This window comes from Aethalodelphis obliquidens, unplaced genomic scaffold (genome assembly GCF_003676395.1).
Source record: "Aethalodelphis obliquidens isolate GAN/ISIS:26980383/991018 unplaced genomic scaffold, ASM367639v1 scaffold39, whole genome shotgun sequence".
Taxonomy (NCBI): domain Eukaryota; kingdom Metazoa; phylum Chordata; class Mammalia; order Artiodactyla; family Delphinidae; genus Aethalodelphis; species Aethalodelphis obliquidens.
The window spans coordinates 1,501,027-1,526,380 of record NW_020837983.1 but is presented as its reverse complement, the minus strand read 5'-3'; the positions used below and the strand labels follow the sequence as shown (position 1 = coordinate 1,526,380).

General features: G+C 36.8%; 1 protein-coding gene across 2 annotated transcripts in view; it reads right to left on the bottom strand.

Annotated features, from left to right (window-relative positions):
- LRRC69 (leucine rich repeat containing 69) overlaps positions 1-25,354 on the bottom strand; it is a 92,467-nt gene that overhangs the window by 10,987 nt on the left and 56,126 nt on the right. For both annotated transcript variants that reach the window (XM_027131379.1, XM_027131380.1), the window contains 2 exons: positions 14,670-14,771; positions 8,523-8,702 (listed from right to left, as the gene is read on the bottom strand). In XM_027131379.1, coding sequence (XP_026987180.1) covers positions 8,523-8,702; positions 14,670-14,771 — 282 coding nt within the window. The remainder of the gene's footprint in view (positions 1-8,522; positions 8,703-14,669; positions 14,772-25,354) is intronic.

Below are 25,354 nucleotides of genomic sequence, written 5' to 3'. Positions count from 1 at the left end.
TAAAAATAATTAAAAATAATATTTTGATTGCCAAGCATCTAGTAATATATATTCCAACCTAAATTTTTATCCAATTGTTAGCCATTTTTAAATATCCTTACATTTATTTAGCATAATTTATAAATTCATACTATACACTTATTCTAATTGTAATTCCATTGTCATGGAATTACATGACACATTTTTTCACTACATATACTTACTGTTACTTGTTTAACTTTTTCGATTATTTTAAAGGTTAGAATCAGTGATTGTTTCACAGCAATTTTCCTTTAGAAAATTTTCTTCTCCCCAATTTTCCAACACTTCCATGTACTCTGCCTGTCAACTTATCTAGGAATATAACTCTATATTTTGAACTATTTTCTCTTTCTACACTGAAGATATTATGCTATCTTTTTTCTGGAATCTGCTTTCAGTTCATTGTCATTTCTTTGTAGGTGATCTATTTTCTTAAAATTTTACCTTTTGCTCTAAATAGCTTCCCTTTGGTAGTGTACATTTTTACCAAAATGTGTCTAGGTATGGATTTATTCTTATTCTACCTGGCACTCAGTGTGCTTTTTCAATGTGAGGGATCAAGTCTTTCTTCAATATTTTAATATTTTATTCTGTTAATAAGAATTCACACCCAGGTCTCTGTTTCTTTCTTTTTTTAATTGAAGTGTAGTTGATTTACAATGTTGTGTTAGTTTCAGGTATACAGCAAAGTGATTCAGTTATACAAACATAAATGTCCATCTTTTCAGATTCTTTTCCCTTATAGGTTATTACAAAATATTGAGTAAAGGTCCCTGTGCTATATAGTAGGTCCTTGTTGGTTATCTATTTTATATAGAGTAGTGTGCATATGTTAATCCCGAACTCCTGATTTATCACTCCCCTCACCGCCTATCCCCTTTGGAAATGATAAGTTTGTTTTCTGTGTCTGTGGGTCTGTTTCTGTTTTGTATATAAGTTCATTTGTATAATTGTTTTTTAGATCCCACATATAAGCAATATCACATGATATTTGTCTTTCTCTGGCTTACTTCACTTAGTATGATAATCTCTAGGTCCATCCATGTTGCTGCAAATGGCATTATTTCATTCTTTATTATGGCTGAGTAATATTCCATTGTATGAACATACCACATCTTCTTTATCCATTCATCTGTCGATGGATATTTAGGTTGCTTCCATGTCTTGGCTATTGTTAATAGTGCTGCAATCGATGCAAAAATACTCAGCAAAATACCAGCAAACCGAATCCAGCAATACATTAAAATGATCCTACACCATGATCAAATGGGATTTAGCCCCAGGATGCAAGGATTTTTCAACATCTGCAAATCAGTCAGTGTGATATATCACATTAACAAATTGAAGAATAAAAAACATTTGATCATCTCAATAGATGCCAAAAAAGCTTTTGATAGAATTCAACATCCATTTATGATAAAAAAATACTCTCAAGAAAGTGAGCATAGAGAGAACATAATAAAGTCCATATATGACAAACCCACAGCTAACATCATACTCAACAGTGAAAAGCTGAAAGCATGTCATCTAAGATCAAGAACAAGACAAGGATGTCTACTCTCACCACTTTTATTCGACATAGTTTTGGAAGATCTAGCCATGGCAATCAGAGAAGAAAAAGAAATAAAAGGAATCCAAATTGGCAAACAAAAAGTAAAACCATCACTATTTGCAGATGACATGGTACTATACACAGAAAATCCTAAAGATGCTACCAGAAAACTACTAGAGCTCATTAATGAATTCGGTAAAGTTGCAGGATACAAAATTAATACACAGAAATTTCCTGAATTCCTATACACTAACAACAAAAGATCAGAAATAAAATTCAAGGAAAAAATCCCATTTACCATCATATCAAATAGAATAAAATACCTAGGCATAAACCTACCTAAGGAAACAAAAGATCTGAACTCCAGAAACTATAACACACTGATGAAAGAAATCGAAGATGACACAAACAGATGGAAAGATATACCATGTTCTTGGACAGGAAGAATCAATATTGTCAAAATGACCATTGTATCCAAGGCAATGTACAGATTCAATGCAATCCCGATCAAATCGCCAATGGCATTTTTTATGGAACTAGAACAAAATTTTTTTTTTAATTTGTATGGAAACATAAAAGATCCTGAATAGCCAAAGCAATCTTGAGAAAGAAAAATGGAACTGGAGGATTCAGGTTTCCTGACTTCAGACTATACTACAAAGCTACAGTAATCAAAACAGTATGGTACTGGCACAAAAACAGAAATATAGATCAATGGAACAGGACAGAAAGCCCAGAGATAAACCCACACACCTATGGTCAATTAATCTATGACAAAGGAGGTAAGAATAGACAATGGAGAAAAGACAGCCTCTTCAATAAGTGGTTCTAGGAAAACTGGACAGCTACATGTAAAAGAATGAAATTAGAACATTCCCTAATACCACACACAAAAATAAACTCAAGGGCTTCCCTGGTGGCGCAGTGGTTGAGAGTCCGCCTGCCGATGCAGGGGACACAGGTTCATGCTCCGGTCTGGGAAGATCCCACATGCCACGGAGTGGCTTGGCCCGTGAGCCATGGCCGTTGAGCCTGCGTGTCCGGAGCCTGTGCGCAAAAAAAGAAGAGAAAAAAAAAGAGAAAGGGCCACAAAAAAAAAAAAAAAAAAAAAAAAAAAAAAAAAAACCTCAAAATGTATTAAAGACCTAAATGTAAGACCAGATGATATAAAACTCCTAGATGAAAACACAGGAAAAACACTCTTTGACATAAATCACAGCAATATCATTTTGGATACTTCTCCTAGAGTAACTGAAATAAAAACAAAAAATGGGATCTAATTAAACTTAAAAGCTTTTGCACAACAAAGGAAACCATAAACAAAATGAAAAGACAACCTACAGAATCTTTTGGGATTTTTTAACCATTATGTTTTTATCTCATGCTATATTCTTATGCCACTGTGTTGCAGTTTTTATAATGCACTCAGACATATTTAATTGATTAAAATGTATTCTTACTTTTAATTTTTAAAATGAAATTATGTAGATACAAAATCTCTTTATTCTCCTATTCTTTCTTCCATCCTTATTGTTTCTTCAGTGATGACTAATGTTAAGCTGTGCACACACTTGTGTGTGTGTGTGTGTGTGAGTGTGTGTGGGTGAAATCCTGAAGGAAAATTCTTCCATTTATGTGGTCTGAATACCAGTCAGTCTATGTTCCACTCCACAAGTCAAGAGAAGAAAAGCCTCATATCTCTTTCACATGATAGTCTTTTAAACATAAGAAGGCAGCTGTTTGAATAATTGTATTGATATCACCATCAATCAATGAATTTATTTACACTTTCTCTTATGGTTCAAAATAAAAACGTGCATGCAATCTACAGTGCAGCAAAAGTGACCTGAAGGTGGTATCAGGAGGTGTAAACTAAAGTTCTAATTCTGTTATTTCATAGATATTAAATTTGTGAAGAAACTATTTAACTAACTTAGTTGCCTCACCTGCGAACGGAGACAATGAAAAATAAGTCACAAAGTTAATAAAGAGGACCGGGACTCACATTACTCAAATGTCACCTTCTCAGGGAAGTTTCCCTTAAGCCTTCTGCTATAGGCTGAAGGTTTGTGTCCCCCACAAAATTCCTATATTGATATCGTCATGACTAATGTATTAGGAGGTGGGGCCTTTGGATCCAGCAGAAGAAAAAGTAAAAATAATCTTATTTCTTGCACATCTGTCTTTGATAGCTTTAAAATTTGTGGGCACTCTACCTGGTTTTGCCCCTCCCCCACTGATTGCATTTTCTTATTCTCCTTTGCTGACTCCTGCTTCTGCCCACCCTTTAAATACTGTTGTTTTCAAGGGTTCTGTCCTTCTGGCCTTCTCATTTCACTGTGTAAATTTCCTCAGGCATGGCTTCAAGTGTCACACTTACATAAACAATCTTTTAATCCAAATCACCAGCTCCAACCATTCATTCTTTGTCAAAAAACAAACAAAGCCTCATCTTGCTACTCCACTGCTTTGACAATTATAAGTAGCTGAATTGTATCCTCCCCAAAATTCATATGTTGTAGTCCTAACCCCCAGTACTTCGAAATGTGACTGTGCTTGGAGATAGTCTTTAAAATGGCAATTAAGTTAAGATGATGTCATTAGGGTGGGCCCTAATTCAATATGACTGCTGTACTTACAAGAAGAGGAAATTTGGACACACATTTGTAGAGAAGGGAGATAATATGAAGACAGAGGGAGAAGACAGCCATCAACAAGCCAAAGAGAGAGACCACAGAAGAAACCAAGCCTTCTGGCACATTGGTCTTGAACTTCTAGCTTTCAGAATTGTAAGAAAATAAATTTCTATTGTTTAAGCTACTCAGTCTATGGTACTTTGTTATGAGAACTGTAACAAACTAATATAGTAGCTTTTGAAATTAAGTTCAAACTTTACATACAAGAGCCATCCTGATTTCATACCTTTCTCTAACCTCATCTCCCATACTTCACACTCAGTGAGTTCCCTGTACTCACTGTACAATTTATTTGTACAATATTACCTTTGAACAGGCAGTTCCTGCACCTAAAATGCCTGTCCACTGGTTCTTTATCTATTCTTATGCCTCCCTGTCATTCAAAGCACATTTACAAGCAATGCCTATTAAAATAATTTTAATGTGTATTAGGTATTCTCCAAGTACCAAGCACAATCACTGTGCTAGGACTCAGGGATACACCAGAGAATGTTCCCATTTAATTGAGATTCCTTCTTCTCATGCACCCTGTGCACACCTCTATCACGATACCTATCACAAGAATATAATCATTCTATCTTGTCTAAAGGTATTGATTTTTAAGAATACCCTTATTAAGTAGCTACTATGTACTACCTTTATTAAGCACCTGCTGTACTAAGCACTGTCTACCTCATGTCTCACTCATAACAGCTCCGTGAGAGAGGTACTATTTTTATACCAATTTTAGAGATGAAAACTTAGCTTCAAAGAGGAAATTAAGGTGACACAGGTGGTAAATGGTAGGGCTGGTCATCAAGCCCAATTTGTCAGATTTCAATTACCTTACTATATCACTTCTCCTAGGAATATGTAAGTTCCTGGAGGGCCAGAGCTATTATAACATTGCAATTACCCTACTTGAAATGAGACTAGCAGCTCATCAGATGATTTTGACTTGGAATCTATCAGAGCAAGAACATCTTTCCCAAGAAAGATATTCATTGGGAAAAAATGAACATGGCAAGTTGTTGAAGGTGTTCATGTCATAGTCAGTGAAAAGTAGAGTGTTTTGGAAACTTTTGCCAAATAATATGACGTTTTATACTCATTAGTGTAATAATTTACTCCAGAATATAGATTGGAATATAACAATCTATTCCAGAAGGTGATGTGAATAATTCACAGATAGGTTACATAAGCAATCAAGATTACAGATGTATTCCCATCTTGAGAACCAACATACATTTCAATTTTCATTTTCCACTGATGGTCTCTCTTATCTCTTGGTGTTTAATGTCCAACTGGTTTAACTTTTAAATTTCTCCTCAACCATTATCTCACTTTGACATTATCCCTCATTGGCAACAGCTCTGCCAGATTTTTCTCTACAATACATTTGATGTAACATATTAATAACCTAATAGAACACAGGAGCTGGTATTAAAATCCAGTTCTTGGGCTTCCCTGGTAGTGCAGTGGATAAGAATCTGCCTGCCAATGCAGGGGACATGGGTTTCATCCCTGGTCTGGAAAGATCCAACATGTCACAGAGCAACTAGGCCCATGTGCCACAACTACTGAGCCTGTGCTCTAGAGCCCATGAGCCACAACTACTGAGCCTGCACGTCACAACTACTGAAGCCTCTGTGCCAGCCCACACTCTGCAACAAGAGAAGCCACCACAATTAGAATCCTGTGCACTGCAATGAAGACTAGCCCCCACTCGTCACAACTAGTAAAAGCCCATGTGCATCAATGAAAACCCAACACAGCCAAAAATAAATAAATAAAAGAAAAAGTTAAAAAACAATTTTTTAAAATCCAGTTCTTGTGATTCATCAGTCATTCTTAGAAATAAAATATGTACCAAGCACTCTGCTAAGCTCTCTCTATATAATGGATGCCCATTCTAACCACTCCTATTCAACATACTACTTGAAATCCTAACCAGAACAGTCAGGCTAAAAAATAAAATAAAAGGCACCCAAACAGAAAAGAAAGAAGTAAAACTATCTTTGTTTGCAGATGATATGATCTTATATATACAAAGTCCTAAAGACTCCTCCAAAAAACTGTTAGAACTAATCAACAAATTCAGTAAAGTTGCAGAATACAAAATCAACATATAGAAAGTAGTTGCATTTCCATACACTAACAACAAAATATATGAAAAATAAAGAAAGAAAACAATCCCATTCACAATAGCATCAAAAACAATAAAGTTCTTGGAATAAATCTGAGGAGTAAAAAAATCTGTACATGGAAAACTACAAGACTTTGGAGAAAGAAATTGAAGATGACACAAACAAATGGAAAGATATCCCATGTTCATGGATCAGAAGAATTAATATTGTCAAAATGTCCATATTATCAAAAGCTGTCTATAGATTCAATGCAATCTGTATCAAAATTCCAATGACATTTTTCAAAATTTCCAATGATATTTTCAAAAATAGCAAATATAATCCTAAAATTTATATGGAGCCACAAAAGACCCCAAATAGCCAAAGCAATCCTGAGAAAGAAGAACAAAGCTGGACATATCATACTTCCTGGCTTCAAACTATACTACAAAGCTACAGTAATCAAAACAGCACAGTACTGGCATAAAAATAGACACATAGACCCATGGAAAAAAAATGAGAGTCCAGAAATAAACCCCTGCATATAAGGTCAACTAATATTTGACAAGGAAGCCAAGAATACACAATGAAGAAAGGATACTCTCTTCAATAAATGGGTTGGGAAAATTGGATAACTACATGCAGAAGAATGAAATCAGAGCCCTATCTTACACCATTCACAAAAAAAGAATTTGAAATGAATTATAGGCTCAAATTTAAGGACTGAAACCATAAAAGTTCTAGATGAAAACATAGGGGAAAAAACTCCTTGACATTGGTCTCAGCAGTGATTTCCTGGATATGACAGCAAAAGTACGAGCAAAGAAGCAAACATAAATAAGTAGGATTAAGCCAAACTACAAAGTTTCTGCACAGCAAAAGAAACTCAACAAAATTAAAAGGTAACCAATGGAATGGGAGAAAGTATTTGCAAATTATATACTTAACAAGGTGTTAATATCAAAATATAATAAGAACTCACACAACTCAATAGCAACAAATCTAACAACCCAATTTAAAAATAGGCAGAGGAACTGAATAGACATTTCTCCAAAGAAGACATACAAATGGACAACAGGTATGTGAAAAAGTATGCAATATCACTAATCATCAGGGAAACGCAAATCCAAACCATGATGAAGTATCACTTCACGCCAGCTAGAATGGCTATCATCAAAAAGACAGGAGATAACAAGTGTTAACAAGGATGGAGAAAAGGGAACCCTAGTGCACTGTTGGTGGAAATGCAAATTTGTACAGCTACTATGGAAAACAGTATGCAGGTCCCACAAAAAATTAAAAATAGAACTACCATATGATCCAGCAATCCCACTTCTTATTATATATCCAAAGAAACTGAAATCGGGATTTAGTAGACATATCTTCACTCTCATGTTCACTGCAGTATTACTCACAATAGCCAAGATATAGAAACAACCTAAGTGTCTGTTAACAGATGAATGGATAAAGAATATGTGGTATATATATATATATATATATATATATATATATATAACAATTGAATATTATTCAGCCAAGGAACATAAGGAAATCTTGCCATTTATGCCAACTTGGATGGACATTGAGGGAATTATACTAAGTGAAATAAATCAGACAGAGAAAGATAAACACTGCACAATAACACATATGTGGAATCTAAAAAAGACAAACTTAGAGAAATAGTAAAGTGGTAGTTACCAGGGGTTGGGGGCTGGGGGAAATGGAGATACTGGTCAAACTGTAAAAACTTCCAGTTATAAGATAACAAGTTAGAGGATCTAATGTACAGCATGGTGATTATGGCTAATAATACTGTATCACATATTTGAACATTGCTAAGAAAGTAGATCTTAAATGTCCTCACCACAAAAAAGAAATGATATCTATGTGACAGGATGGAGATAGTAGCTGATTCTATGGTGGTAATCGTTTTGCATTTATAAATGTATCAAATCAACACATTGTACACCTTAAACTTACACAATATTATCTGTCAATTATATCTCAATAAAGCTGGGGAAAAAACCCATTATATCATCATAGAGGTCAATTCTTAGATACAAATGAAGTTAGTACTGGTCGACTTAGATAAGGACAAAGAATAAGAGGAGGTCTTATGCTCATATTCACACAAAAAACACCATTTACCTTTGATGGAGGAAAAAACTCAACACATTCCAGCCATGTGGTTAAAAAGGACTTTCCACATATTGCACATTTTCTTCCCTGCGAGATTATGTTCCTGACCTGTGGGTACCATTCTATGGCTTGCATTAGGAAAGGATCCTTTTCTGCTAGCTGATTCATTATAAATCTTGATGTTATTTCCTAGATTAAAAAAGAATATGGTTCCTCAGATTATTCTCAAAATAACTGGTTTATATTACATTGATTCCCATTTCACTAATTTATATTTTTGGCTTATTCCTTAGTTTCTGTTAAATTAGTTTTCAGTAGTATATATAATGAATTATATTGTCAATGACTGGCATTGTAAGTTTAGTGTTCAACATTATATGAAAAGGAAGTTACTTCCATTGTAATATCTCTATGTCTCTGACATACAGGAATTCAAGTTACAATAAATTTACATTATTAGATAAAGTTTAGGTTCAAATTTTGTACCTCTCATTACAATAGGCAAGGACAATACAAATATTCAGACTGGACCCAAAAACTGAGTCTGTCATATTTACTAAGTTCTAAACCCTTACTACTTAAACTGTAGATCATGGATCAGTAGAATCTGAATCACCTAGAAACTTATTAGAAATTCAGACTTTGCTGCACTTTCAGACCTACTGAATCAGAATCTGCAGTTTAGCAAGGTTCCCCGGGTATTCTGTATGTATTCTGTATGTATGTTAAAGTTTGAGAAGCACTGGACTAAGTTATCTACTGCATTGTCTGAATTGAGACAGACTGGTAAAGAGTACAGATTTCTATTACCCAAATCTCTGAATTCGGTATGTATTAAACCTACCCACATAAATATTTCCAGATACTTCACTTTAGATAATAATAATATTATAATATTAAATAATAAAAGGGGTGGTGAGGATGGTCACGATGACCATCAACATCATCAGCTTAAAGTAAAAATATATATATATATAAAATACATAACTATATCTTCACTGACCAAGCAAACAAAATAAACATTTGATTTACTCCATTAAATGCCCCTCATTGTTTGTGCCAATAGCATGAAGTTCTGTGTAAATGTTACAAAAACACTGCATGAATTTTAATAGTGTATAAGACTTTTTTCCTGGCCAAAGTGAAAGATTTCCCAGTGGTATTAAGGTAGTCCACATCAGGTTCTGATAGGAATCTTTGGAAATACATACCTACATACATACATATTGGGTTGGCCAGACCGCTCATTTGTTTTTTTCTGTAAGATGGCTCTAGTAGTGCTTAGTTGTCTTTAACTTCATTCAAAACAGTTTTGTTAGATTGTATTGTGACAGCTGTCATATCAGCGTGCATTTAAAATAAAACTTACCAAAATTGGTGAGTTTTTGTGTAGCCATTTTAATACTGAAGATGGAAGAAAAAAAGCAACATTTTCAGCATCTAATGCTTTATTATTTCAAGAAAGGTAAAAATGCAACTGAAATGCAAAAAAAGATTTGTGCAGTGTATGGTGAAGGTGCTGTGATTGATCGAACATGTCAAAAGTGGTTTGCGAAGTTTCGTGCTGGAGATTTCTCGCTGGACGATGTTCCACGGTCAGGTAGACCAACTGAAGTTGATAGCGATCAAATCGAGACATTAATTGAGAACAATCAACGTTAAACCACATGGGAGATAGCTGACATACTCAAAATATCCAAATCAAGCATTGAAAATCATTTGCACCAGCTTGGTGTTGTTAATCGCTTTGATGTTTGGGTTCCACATCAGCTAAGTGAAAAAAACCTTCTTGACCATATTTCTGCATGTGATTCTCTACTTAAATGTAGCAAAACATTCCATTTTTAAAACAAATTTTGACAGGCAGTGAAAAATGGATACTGTACAATAATGTGGAATGGAAGAGATCACGGGGCAAGTGAAATGAACCACCACCAACCACACCAAAAGCCAGTCTTCATCCAAAGAAGGTGATGTTTTGTATATGGTGGGATTGGAAGGGAGCTTCAAGAAAACCAAAGTATTAATACTAACAAGTACTCCTCCCAATTAGACGAACTGAAAGCTGCACTCAATGAAAAGGTCTGGAATTAGTCAACAGAAAACACATAATCTTCCATCAGGATAATGCAAGACTGCATGTTTCTTTGAAGACCAGGAAAAGACTGTTACAGCTTGGCTGGGAAGTTCTGATTCATCTGCTATAGTCACCAGACATTACACCTTCAGATTTCCATTTATCTCAGTCTTTACAAAATAGTCTTAATGGAAAAAATTTTAATTCCCTGGAAGACAGTAAAAGGCACCTGGAACAGTTCTTTGCTCAAAAAGATAAAAAGTTTTGGGAAGATGGAATTATGAAGTTGCCTAAAAAATGGCAGAAAGTAGTGGAACAAAACGGTGAATACATTGTTCAATAAAATTCTTGGGTAAAATGAAAAATGTGTCTTTTATTTTTACTTGAAAACCAAAGGAACTTTTTGGCCAACACAATACATACAGACATAATTTTTCACTCATCTATCCCAATTAAAATCTTTTAAATAATAACAAAATCCTATAAATTCCTGTGTCTCTTTCCCTTATTTCTCTATCCATTCCACTTAACAAACATCTGGGAAAGATGCCATTATACAAAAACAGCCCTGAGCATTGGTTCCTAACTGCCTGATCCTTCAACAGCATAACCTCCTACACACTTCAGCTTATTCTCGGGGATGGTTACATAATGAGGTCATCCTTTCTGAAAGAATTACCCTTTCACACTAATATTACAGGACTCCTAAATTAGATGTTTGTTATCACTCCTCTCTCTACTTACACAAAGCATACGTTGTGATTCTGAATGAAACACTGATTTTAGAGGTAAGTTTTATCTACCAGAATTCAACGGCTAGTCTCACTATAAAGCCTCAGAAAACTAATAGACAAGAATTCAAACCCCAAAATAGCAGGTGGTAGAATTTGCTGAAGTACATGGAATGAATAAATAGGTCACAATTCATACAGTTCACTTTTTCCATTTATGATTTCTGGAACCAAACATGTTTGTCGCACTCAGTATGTCTCTTGACAACTCTTACATTACCCATTATTTATATCCTTCTCCTACTTGCTGCCAATGTGTTGCTGTGGAAGAATGACATATATCATTGAAATATAAAGTTATTACTTGAAAATACAAGTGTATATAAAATAAGATACTTTTGGCATGAGCAATAGTAAATTTCAGGAAAACTCGTAAAGATACATGCAATGCAGTTTTTGAGGATACACAACTTAATGATGGCCTAATCTCGGCATTATTTAAAAGTCAAGAAATCTTCTATGATAAATAAATTGTTCCTTTTAAATAGTTTATATGCTATTCTGTTAGAGTATTTGTTAGATAACTATATGTAGGTCAGAGATTATTTCTATGTTTAAACCATCATAGATTAAAATTAGTTTCAGGTGTTTCTTTTATTTTTCCTTACATATGATGATTTCATTTGAATTATAAAATTATCCATATACAAATTATATTTATATAAATATAAAAAATTATAAAATGTAAAAACAAATGTGAATCCGTAGAAGGAATATTGAACTTTGGAACTATTATATGATCAATTGTTACTGTATGATAGGCACTAAAATGTAGCATGAAGAGCAAAGATACTGAGTCAGAGTCAGATAGATAAATAGGTACAAATCCTGGCTCTGTGACCTATTAGTGTGACCCTATTTGGACAAGTCCTTAACTTCTCTGATCTTGGATACCTCACCTGTAAAATAGGGATTTTTTTTTCCAATACTATCACATAGAGTTCAGAGAATTAAATTACATAACACAGGTAAAACTCAGTCCGGCATCTGCTGATGCAGTATATTCTAGCTAATATTTTGTTATAATGTAGTTATCAATATTAAATTTTAGTTCACAAATCTCTGAGGTGAGGAAAAGTCTTTAAAAATCCTTAACTAATGCAGAGCCTGAAACAATCCCTATAGTTTTTTGACAGCCCAAGTAATTTAATCAGTAACGTTAACCAAATATCCAGTAGAAATGGCTTTTACTTTAAGTACAAATATAAAATGTATAATAAATTTATCGCCTTTCTAAGAAAAATTCTTAGAGATACTTTCAAAAATACCCAAGTCATTTATATACTGTAAGTAAAAATCATTACTTCTACTAAATAAACAAAACAAAAACCCAAAACTGTTGTGTTCCTGGGTTCTTAGTTTTGAAATGAGAAGGAAGAAATATTACTCTCTCACCCTGCTCCTGGGTCCCAGGCACAAGGTAACATTCTTGCTCTCAAGTGCTCCCTGTAAGACACCTGCCACATTGGGTTAACCGCTCATCCAGTCCCCTCCACAAACCAGAACCTCTTCCAACCAGAGACTACCCCTGTTTCCCTTTCCCTCAGTTTCTGGCAGCCCCTTTCTGAGGCAATACTGCAGCATGGAGTCTGGAGCACAACTGCTTAGAATGGCATCAGCATTCCAAAACTTACTAGCTCTGTGAACTTGGACAAGTTATTTAACCTCTCCAAGTCTCAGTTTATCTATAAAAGGGGACAATAACAGTACCTACCTTTCAAGCGTTAATGGAGGACTAAATTAGTTCATTCCTGTTACGTGCTTAGAACAATGCCTTGCCCATGGTAAGCATAATAAATGTTAGCTGTCTATTATTATTGTTATTATTTTACTACTACTATTCTGAAATACTTGATTCAAGGAGATAATTAGGTTACAAGTAATTAAACAAATTAAATACTTCAGTTTTTTAAATTATTTACAATTAAAAGTCAAGTAAGTTTTTTTTGACTTGAGAGTGGGAAATAATACTGTTTGTGGAAATATAGATTGATTCTCTGGAAAAGAATTTGGAAAGAGCTAATCAGACTTTAAAAGATGAAAGTTCTTTGGCCCAGGAATTTCACTCACAGGGATAATATAGACATAAGAAGAGGACAGTCATCGTAGCCTTGTTTATAAAGACCCAAAAGTTATAAAATTATTAATAATCTAAACAGCCAACAGTAGGAAAGTAGTTTAAAATATTATGGTGTAATCATATACCAGAATATTATTATGTATTCATCAAAAAAGATGTCATTGGTATATTTCTTATTGATTGGAAAGATATTCACAATATTTTGAGTAAAAAAAGCGAGTCTCTAAATAGTATGTGGAGTTTGAAATCATCTTTGATAACAGAAATTTCAGGATTTATGGAAAGTTCTAGCAGAATAAGTGTCAGAGAGAACAGTGATTGTAACTCTGCATATTGGATTTCTGAGTATTTTTTTTATCAATTTCTATTGCCTTTTTTCTAATTTCTCTAAATAAGTTTGTATTACTTTTATAATAAATTTTTAAATAAGTATGGCATTATAGCTAATATTTTCTTCCTCACTCATCTGTATTTTCTACTTTTCTGTATTAAACATATATTACTTGTGCAATAAGGGGGAAATGTTATTTTTTTAAACTAAATTGTCAAACAAGGTTGGTTGTTTCCTGTAACCAGGAAACTTGAATCCTATGCAATTCTTGAAAGTTTTAAGACAATTCTGCATGTTCAGCTACAGACCTAAAAGGACCTGAGGAGTCCAAATTCACGATGGAGACTCATACTCAAATGTGGAAAGATCTGAAATCTTTAACTCATCTATCACTAAAATACTCACAAAGAAAGTCTCGTAATGTATTTCCCTATTCCTTCCTTTAATATTATCAACTTGTTGACTAAAGGGAACACAGTTTCTGGATCATATTCATTTATCCACTAGGAGTGGGGACAAGTGAAAAGGGGATGGAAGAGACAAAACACCCCAGTAAGAACTAATCAAATATATCCTTAGATAATACTGAAAAAATACTTGGAGGTTAAAGTGAAAACAAATTCCTTTGTTTTCAACAAAATGTTTTCATCCAATAAAATGTTTAATGTCTCTGAATTTGGTCACTCTGGAAATCAGATAGGATTACAATGGATTCTGCAAGCAAGTCAAAAAGATTATGACTAGGGTCCACAATGCCAATGGATTATGGTTGTATGGATCGTTCGCTGGCTTGGCAAGAATGCTTTAGAAGAAAACTCTTTAAAACTTAAATCATGGCTTTAGTTTGAAGACCTGTGTGAATGCTATAAGGCTTCACCTGTAGACTCCAGATGTCCTCGTGTTTTACAGCATTAACCGGCTGCTTCAGGAACAGTGGGTTTCCCTCAGAGTAGAACTCCCTCAGCTTCAGGTCTTGAAACTTTCAAAACAAAATAAAAACTTCACTACACAACAAAATAAACTTCATTTCTGAGCCTACATCTTCAATAAAATTAGACTAAAATTACTTTATTTATGACATATTCCACATTAGTATTTTAACAGCAGGGTGTACTCTAGTTATTAGAAGCGTAAGAATCTTTATGTTGCCATGGATGGCAATGACCTTAGAGGTCACTGGTGACATCCCCCATACTAGACAGCTGAGAAAAGTTGTTCAGGATCAGAGAATTGTTAGCAATAGAAGAGAGGTTAATTAATAAAATGCTGGGAACAGTTTGCAAATAATACGTTTGTTAGGAACCAAGTATGAAGAAAAATAACACTCTAATATACACCAAAAATCTAGGTCTCAAATACTGTCTTATGACCAATCATTTATGATCAGTGAGGAAGGTAAGGGAAACAGAGGAACATCAAAAAAATATCATTATATTGAAGTACAGTTGATTTCTCTGTTGTGTACAATGAAAATAAAAAAGAAAAATATATAATTCACAAGGATACTGAATCTTCTATGAAGAAAACCCAAATTCAGCTGGATTCTACCCCTTGAGTAGAAAACAAGTAATTCTCTTATGTTCATATTATATCTTTTTGAATTATGTTTTTCTCAGGGTATATGCCCAGCAGTGGGATTGCTGAGAAAACCATAATTCAAAAAGACATACATACCCCAATGTTCATTGCAACACTATTTATAATAGCCAGGACATGGAAACAACTTAAATGTCCATAGACAGATGAATGGATAAAGAAGGTGTGGTACATATATAGAATGGAATATTACTGAGCCATAAAATGGAATGAAATTGGGTCATTTGTAGAGATGTGGATGGACCTAGAGACTGTCATACAGAGTCAAGTAAGTCAGAAAAAGAAAAACAAATATTGTATATTAATGCATGTATGTGGAATCTAGAAAAATGGTACAGATGAACCTATCTTCTGGGTAGGAATAGAGATGCAGATGTAGAGAACGGACATGTGGATATGGGGGAGGGAAGGGGAGGGTGGGACAAACTGGGAGATTAGGATTGACATATATACACTACCATGTGTAAAATAGATAGCTAGTGGGAACCTACTGTAGAGCACGGGGAGCTCAGCTCGGTGCTCTGTGATGACCTAGATGAGTGGGATTGGGCAGGGAGAGTGGGAGGTCCAAGAGGGAGGGGATATATGTATACATATAGGTGATTCACTTCGTTGTACAGAAGAAACTAACACAACGTTGTAAAGCAACTATATGCCAAAAAAAAAAAAAAAAAAAAAACTGAGCCAACAAAAAAAAAAAAAAAATTACACCTTGACTCCCTTGAGTTCACATGACTTTGAGCTCATGTGGTTTTCAAAGTTAAACTCATTTAGGGAGTTACTTTTCTGAGACTTAGTTTCAGCTGTGAAATGGGGACAATAAGACCTATCTTCAGTGGTGTGCAGATAAAACAGTTCTCTGGAAAGAAAAAAAAAAAAAGCCCTGATTTGTGGCATGCTTTGATTCTATGGTGTAAATACTCCTACCATAGCTGATTCCAGTCACTGAACACAGAGTTGGGAAGAGATGTTGAAAATTGGTTCTTGTGAGCCAGGATGAGGTAGCGGCATTACACCACTGCACCTCACAGTTATGGAAGAATTAGAGATTTCCTTGACTTCAGCCCATGGTTTGAAACACAGCACTCAACAAATTAAAAATAATTGATTTAAAACATCTTTCCAGGGCATCATGTCATCAGGTCTAAATGTCTCATGAAATTTCTACAACATAGACAAGGTTTAAAAATAAAGAGTTTAAGGCTACATTGGAATCACCTACAGACATTCTGACTTTCTTAATTCAGTTTCCTATGTTATCCACCAACAAGGAGCAACCTAGAGAGTTGAACCTAATGGTAGCCACAAGTCAGTGCTGGGTGTGCTGAAATGAAAAGAGCACTTCTTCTGCTTAATGGAAACATCATTTTTTCCTTCTGGCTCTAAAGAATAACATTCTATAATTTATACCTTAACTCACATTCCTTTTATAAAAATATGATACAAACTTGACTAACTTGGTATCTGCAAAAGCATTAACATATGTGAACCTCATTTCAAAGTTGACCACAGTTCAAAGGGCATACATTTTTCTTTAGCGGTCATGTTTCTCTTCCTTCAAATCCTATCACTATTCTTCCATCAAACATGGTAGTGAGTTACCCAGCTTGCTAACTTACTACACATAATATATCAGAAAGAAATTATCTTAATGAAAAGAAATTAATAAAGAAATTCATTAGCATGTGTTTTGCAGCAGGTAAGTTTCAATAACCTGAAGTCACACAATCTCTCAAAGTCCACTCTGAATATTCCCCAGAGCAACATTTTTTAATACCTTCCCTATATGCACTACTAGGTTTCCTGCCAGCCTAGCTTCTTAATAGAACAATATTCTTTGCTAGCCTCATCACTCCAGTAGCATAATCTCTTCTGCTAATAAAACATTGTTACAGGGCTTCCCTGGTGGCACAGTGGTTGAGAGTCCGCCTGCTCATGCAGGGACACGGGTTCGTGCCCTGGTCTGGGAAGATCCCACATGCCGCGGAGCGGCTGGGTCCGTGAGCCATGGCAGCTGAGCCTACGCGTCCGGAGCCTGTGCTCCGCAACGGGAGAGGCCACAACAGTAAGAGGCCCGCGTATCGCAAATAAAAAAAAAAAAATGTTGTTACAGCTTTTCAGAGTCTCTTTGCACAGGCTTACTCAAACTACCAGTGTTATGGGTTTAATATCAACGGGAACAATTTTGTCCCTCCCGCTCTCTCAGGGGTCTATGGATACTTTTCATTGTTACAACTGGGGGAGGGGGCAGTATTACTGGCATTTATTTAGTAAATACCAGGGATGCTGCTAACCATCCTACAATGCACAGGATAGCTCCCACAGCAAAGAATTATCAGTCCCAAAAGAGTGTTGAAGTTGGGAAAACTCTGGTTTAGAGGTATAAGGTCATAAACATTCAATGACCATTTATCTGGAAAGGGGACTTGCAGCTGAAGAGAAATGACGGTTCAAATGAGGGTTTTAACTTTTTTTAACGTGAAGACTTGATCATGTAGAAGGTAAGTACCAACATAGAGAAATTAATTTAGAGGAGAAAGGAATAATTGAAAGAGTAACGATCAGGTGAAGAACACTGAAAGACTTTTGAAAATTAACATCTTTGAATTATCCTCTCCTCCGCAGCCAGAAGATGCAGGCATGAATGAGTTTGAAGGTGTGGAATTGGATGTGAAGGAATCAGACATGATCCCTTCAATTTTGTCTTTGAAATAGAGAATAAGACCATTTGCTAATTGAGTTGTGAAGCAAGGTGTCGATATGGAAGGAGGCATGAAGAAGGTGGTGAAAGTATCAAATAGGTTTTGGAAAAGGAACCTGGCATGCGACAAGCAAAAATATTATACAGGGGTGCTGAGGGAACACACATTTGTGGCAATCCCTGTCCATAGATTGTGTGCTCTCCTTTAACACCCAGCAGTCTAGATACAACATTAAGAATCTGCAGAAGTATATGTCAGAAAGCAAGGGCATGAGCTCATACATATTAAAAAGTAACTGAATTGGACTGGGTCCTTTATGGTTTAGACCAGATAGAAAAAGAAATAGTACGAAGTTTTGATGGACTATGAGTAAAAGAAGATGTAGAGCGACATGAAGTCTCTGATCTAAAAGGAAAGATATGGCTATAAAGCAATAAGAGAGCTGGAACATAGGAGGAACCAGGGGTCAAACTGCCATACTGGACTTTAATTCTTCATATTTAGAGCAGCTGAAGATGATGTTGTGATCTAGACATGACTGTGATGGTGGTTTGCTGAACTGAAGACCTGAAAAGCTCATTAAAATCAAGGAACTTTGAGCTAAGTTGTTTATATTGACCACCTTTACAAAACAACTTCTTGAGTAATGTTCTCAAATATTTGGCTGCCTACTGTACATCTTTAGATGGAAGTCCCACAATCACCATAAATTCTAACATTCAAAAGTTGAACACTAATTTCCCACAGTTTTCCTTGCTCCTTTCCCCACATCAAATCTCCTGCCATGTCCTGTCAATTCTACCTTCTTAAAACTTCTAGAATTTATCCTTTCTTTCCATCCCCCTATCCACCCACCTCCTCGCCACCTCTGCACAATCTCTTCTCCTACTCCCTGACCCAGCCACTAATCCCTCTGGCTTGATTGAGGCCCTCATTTTACAGGAATTATTGCAATAGTACTTATATTGGTCTCAGTGCAAACTTTTGCTGCCAAAGTGGTCTTTTAAAATGAGAAGCTAGTCAAAATACAACCTTGCTTAAAACTTTTCAAGGCTCCCTTTAGTCCATAGGATAAATTCAAAAGCCCTAGTATATCATACTTGGTTCTTCTTGGCCTGTTTTTCCAACGATATATCCTAGTAAGCTCTAATTTCACCCTTATACAACAGCCATCCTGTAGTACTTAGGGGTCTCATAAGAGGCCTGTGTCTTAACTTACAATTATTACTCATGCTGTGCCCATTACTCAGTCCACTCCTGGATCATCTCTTCACGACTAAAATATCACCCCTGTAAGCTTCTGCAACTTCTATCAAATGTTTCTATATCTCCTTAGGCCTAATTAATCATACCACCTGTAAATACTATGAGACAATCATTGTTGAAAAGTTTGTCTTCATCTCTCAGGTTTAGTCTCTTTAAGAGCTATATCTTAAGTGACTATTTAATGCTAGCTCTAAATTCAGTACCTAGTACATAGCTGAGGCCCAATAAATAATCAATCACACACAACTCTCCCTGGGCACTCAGGATTTGCAAAGATCTTCTTCTCCAGACTTGGTCAATTGTTATAAGTGTTCCTGCAAAGCCCCAGGACTCAGGAACAATATATAAGTTCAGCAAGCCCTTCTATTGCTTCAGGCCAGCCTTAAGTAATGAGGGAGATCAGAAGGGGGCTAATTTAGGAAGAAATTTGTTAATGTAAACAAGGAGAAGGGAGGCTGAGATTTCACATGAGCTCAAAAACAGAACTGATAAATAGGTGATGGCAAATAACCATGGACCCTTCAGACCATCTCAAAGCTCACAGGGTTACACTTTAGCAAGAATTGGAATTTATAAATATGCTAACAGTTGACTTGTGAGGAGGGTAAGGTTTTAAGTGTTGGGACTATGTCATCCAAAAACATATAATTAGCAATTCTAAAAAAAGGACATGAATAAGATCTGTGACCAATGAGAAATTCAAGAAAATGTATGATAAACTTGATATCTAATCAGAACTGTGGAGTGTTTCAGCTGATGATATCATTTGAACATAAGGAAGCCAAAAATTCTGTTGTGGGAACTCCTCTCTCACACACTGTGCATGAGTGGGAGGAAAAATAGGCAGAAAGTGACCTAAAATAAGAATCCTTCAGTATCTGCTGGATAGTTGACCCAAGAGATAGACCCCCGGAGGGAGTTGAAGAGAAGCTGCCAAGAGAAATCAGGAGGGAAGGAGATAACTGAACCCCCAGGATCTAAACATACACACACACACACACACACAAACACACACACACCCCTTCCTCATTTTGGTGGCTAGGGAGAAGCAGCTGAAGGCCCTTAAGCTCATGCTTCTCCCTGCCTTCAATATCCTGGGCCTTATAGCTGATGGGACAGTAGCTCCAGCATCCTCTTCAGCCTCTTGATTTAAACATTGTAAAAAGGAAAATTGATCTGGGAGGACTTATTTGTTATTGCCTCACAATCCTCATCCATACCTGCTTAAGACCCCACTTCTATCCTTGAACCACCTGAGAACCGGTGACTGAAGAGGCCTCTGCTTCCACTCTGCCCTGTATGTTCCACCTCCAACAGTGTGATCTTACAATGTAAATCAGATCACAGCAGTACCTAGCTCAAAACCATCCAGCACTACCTTGCTCAAAACCATCTCATTTCTCATTCAGAATGAAATGCAAAGCCCTCAAGCTGGCCTTACAGGACTCTGTTATGATTGGACCCTGTACAATCTCTTTGACCTTATATCCTACCATTCTGCCTATCCCTCTTCCTTCCCCCTCCCCTTCCCCCTCCTCCCTCCTCCCTCCTCCTCTCCCTCCCTCTCTCTCTCCCTCTCTCTTTATTTCTCTCTCCCCTCTGGCAACATTGGCTTTCTTTCCAAGCGTTTTTTGCCTTGGGACCTTTGCACTTCCCTCTTCTTGGAACACTTTTGTCTCAGATTTGTCCATACCATTAACACTCAGAATAAAATGAAATCATATGTTTAGCAGTTTGAGAGGGGAAACATTTATGACCCAAGGATTTGATAACCAGACAAGTTTTCATTAATGTGCAGAGGCAATGGAAAGACATTCTCACATGCATGAGCTATGTACCTTAACCAAAGAAAATTACTCAAGACACAGTAACTGAAAGAGAGTAACAAAAACCAAGAATTTGGGTAATACATTCATTTTGCCTGTCAAAATGCAAAGAATAAAAAGTCGAACGCACACTGCCTCAATACAAACAAGACTGGGGCAATCTGTTTTTTGCAAAAAAAGAAAATTTGCAATGTCATTAAAAAGTGTGAAAATTGTTTTTACTCTTTGTTAATTCTACTGATAGGAATTCATCCAAAAAAATATTTGAAATGGGAGCAAATATGTATACACGATATGTGTTTCTCAGAATTATTTAAAATTTTAAAATCCTTTCCTATATTAAAAAAATGTATGATAAGTTATATTACACATGTAATATGCAGGTATTCTGCCTTTTCACTCTCTATGTCTAGCAAAACCTAAGCCTGGGTCATCCATGCCATCAGCTTTCCCTGTCTCTGTACACAAGCAAATAAGTGCTGTTTGCAGTTACACCTTAGGGCAGGCTAGAATCACAATAAATTCATCTTCACTAACTTCCAATATGCCCTCAGTGATTGCTGGAAATTCTCCTCTAGTCAACACAACTCCATGTTTTCTTTGTTGGCTCATCTTTCTTTGCCCAACCATGAAATAGTTCTCCCCTGAGCCTAGCACATTCTCTTTTCACTTTATTTTTTTTCCCTTGGCAATCTTAACCATTTCCATGACTCAATGAAATCTCTATGCCAATGACTCTGGTTCCACACCCTACAGCCAACTGTTTACTCAAAATCTTCACTTGGATGTCTTAAATATATGTTAAATTCACTGTGTCCAAGATTGAACTCATGATCTGCCCTCCTAGAGTTGGTCTTTTTCCAGTGTTTTCTATCTTAGACTATAGAAAGTTCACAAGCCCATCACTGTTTCAAATTTACCTCGTAAATGTCTCTTGAATCTGTTCAGGTCTTTCCATTCCTAATCATATACTCTTTGTGGAATTTGAACCAAGAAACATGGAAATTTGCCATTTAGCTCTGGAAACTGGAACAGAACAACTATTATGGCAAGGAGCTGGAGAGTCCACAGTGGGCTATGTATAGATTGATGTTAAAGGGGAACAGAAACAAGGTATAAGTAGAGCAAGCATTTGGAATATGGCTACATTATTCCAACAGTATAATAAGTGTGATGAACTAACAGTTCATGCTGCTAAGAATCCCAGAAGCTTGTTGACCTGAGAACCACACACTTGCTTCAGTATCTCTGAGCTCTGCCCAGCCTTACCATATTCCCTGCTTGAATCCCCATGAGATCCTCCTTACTCTTCCTTCTGAAACTTTAATTAAACTCCATTTAAAATGCAGCCAAAGAACCAAAAGAAAACATGCACATTAATTTCAACATCATAGAATTCTCTTGCTCTACCATCAGCAGATAGACAATTCTAATGTCTCTGAATTGTTCAGTAACCTTCTTATGTGCTTTTCTGTGAATTCTCCTTTGCAAAACACAAAAATCTACCTCTTCCTTCTCTAAATCTAGACAAGACTTCCAAACTTTAGTCACTCACTCTTTAGAAGTAATCTTCTTTTCAGGTTTTGAAAGCAAAATATATAATTAGTACCTCTCCACTGGATAGGGGAGCCATATATCTAGAGACGCTTTTTCACCCATATTTCTAAACCTCACAGACCTGGTTACAGAGAAAAAGCAGAAAGTAGTAGTAAGCAAACTATAAAAGGCAGTAACAAAGAAATCAAAGTTCCCAACCCCTGCCCTGGGATAGTCTATGATTTAAACTGAAAAATTCCACTTTAAAATTTAGTCAGACCAGGCAACAATTCAGACCACTGAACTAGAAGAAAGATATTCAGAGTTTGTGAAAGCTGTTTATGGTCTGAAAACCAATTGTGAGATCTTTGATCTTCTATTTTTTTATTCTGACAGGAAATTAAAGTTTGAGTGACCAGATTCATAATGGGAACCGCAGAAAGAACGTCAGTTTGTAGCTTCTCCCTTGGTTTCCAAATGAGCCCCAATGTTGTTTTAAATAAAGCCTCTCAAAGGCATAACACCTTTAATTCCTCCTGATATATCTTTGTTCTTCTTCATTCATATTAAATATCACTGTTTCAAGGGATTCTTGACTGTTTTTATTTACCTTCTCTTAAGTGACTGCTGTTTTAACCAAACATTCTTTTCTTTTAAGCTTTTCATATAACTTCATCTATACTTAATAGTAGAATAGAGAAAACACTGGGCTCAAATGCTGGGGACTGGTTTCAAATCCATTTCATCCACACAACCCCTCCATACAAGTCATTCAGATATCTGAGCCTGTTCTCCGTGTATAAATAGATATGATAATATCCATCTCACTGGATTTTAAAGATCAAATAAGGAATGTATAAAGTACTTGGTAAACTATGAGACATCCTAGAAAAATGAGGTACTACACCAGCATGTAGTCCATTGTCTAAAGTAGGCAAGTCATATTTATTACTTTTCTCTCAACGGAAGAGTCTTGTTAGGGTCAGCTAATATTTTGTCTTCCATTTTTCTCATTACTTTGCTTCATTTAAGCTCTACCAGACAAGGATAAAGGCAATTTCATATGCTGCAAATCTGATTAGCAAACTGATACGTGTACTTCTAGTTTCAAGATGGCAAAACTAAGCACATTTAGCACTCTTCCTCTCCCAAGCCAAATCCTAGAAATGATAAGAAGATAACTTTCAAGAAAATAAATAACCACTTAAAAACAGGACGATAAATTCTCACAGGAAGAGAAACTATGTGTAGACAGTATCAAGTGAAGGAGGAAGCATCAACCCAGGATGAACATGGAAGCCAAAGGAAGAATTCCTACAAAGAAATGGAATTGAGGTAACTCAATACACAGAGGTAGTAGAGGCCTCCAGAGAAGTATGGGATAGTAGAACAACAAACAGCAATATTACTGTACTCTTTCAGAAGCAGGAAGACACTGTGAACTCGCCTACCCACTCTCATCCTCATGGCCACACTCTACCTCCCACTCCTATAGCTCCTTTCCCTGAATCCCACACACCTATAACCTGGTGAGAACAGTGCTTTGAATAGAGAAAGGTGGAGGAGCTTCAAGACGGCAGAGGAGTAAGACATGGAGATCACTTTCCTCCCCACAAATACATCAAAAATACATCTACATGTGTAACAACTCCTTCAGAACACCTACTGAATGCTGGCAGAAACCTCAGACTTCCAAAAAGGCAAGAAATTCTCCACATAACTGGGTAGGGCAAAAGAAGAAAAAGAGACAAAGGACCTGCACCTCTGGGAGGGAGCTGTGAGGGAGGAAAAGTTTCCACATGCTAGGAAGTCCCCTCACTGGAGGAGATGGGAGGGAGGGGAGCCCTAGAGGTGAGGGCAGCAACAGGGGTGTGGAGGGAAAGTGGAGAGAATCCTGCACAGAGGATCAGTGCCAACCAGGTCTCACCAGAGTGAGACGCTTATTGGTTCACCTGCCGGGGCGGGTGGGGGATGGGTGCTGAAGCTCTGGCTTTGGAGGTCAGACCTCAGGGAGAGGACTCGGGTTGGTGGCATGAAGACAGCCTGAGGGGTCTAGTGCACCACAGCTAGCTGGGAGGGAGTCCGGGAAAAAAACCAGGCCTGCCGGAGAGTCAGGAATCTATTGTTGTGGTCTGCATGAGGAGAGGGGTGGGCCCGCCATAGGAGCTTCCTGCTCCATGTGCTCACAGACAGCTGGGCACCACCTATGTGACCTCCAGAGGTGGGCACAAACCATGGCTGTTATCTCTGACATGAGAGGGGGGCAATGGCTGCCACCGCTGCCACCAAGTGTCCTGTGTGTAAGCACAAGTCACTGCCCACACCTTCCCGGAAGCCTGTGCAGCCCACCACTGCTGAGGGTCCCAAAATCCGGGGCTAACTTCCCTGGGAGAACGCAAGGCGCACCTCAGGCTGTAGCAACTTCACACCAGCCTCTGTCGCCACAGACACTCCCTGCATATCCCAATTGTGACTGCCGTATCCCTCCCTCCCCTCCCCTGGCCTGAGAGAGCAAGTGAGCCCTAATCAGCCACTGCTTACACAGCCTCTTGCCTGGGCAGGGAACAGACACCTGAGGGTGGCCAACAGACAGAGGCAGGGCGAAAACCAAAGCTGAACTCCAGCGGCTGTGGGAC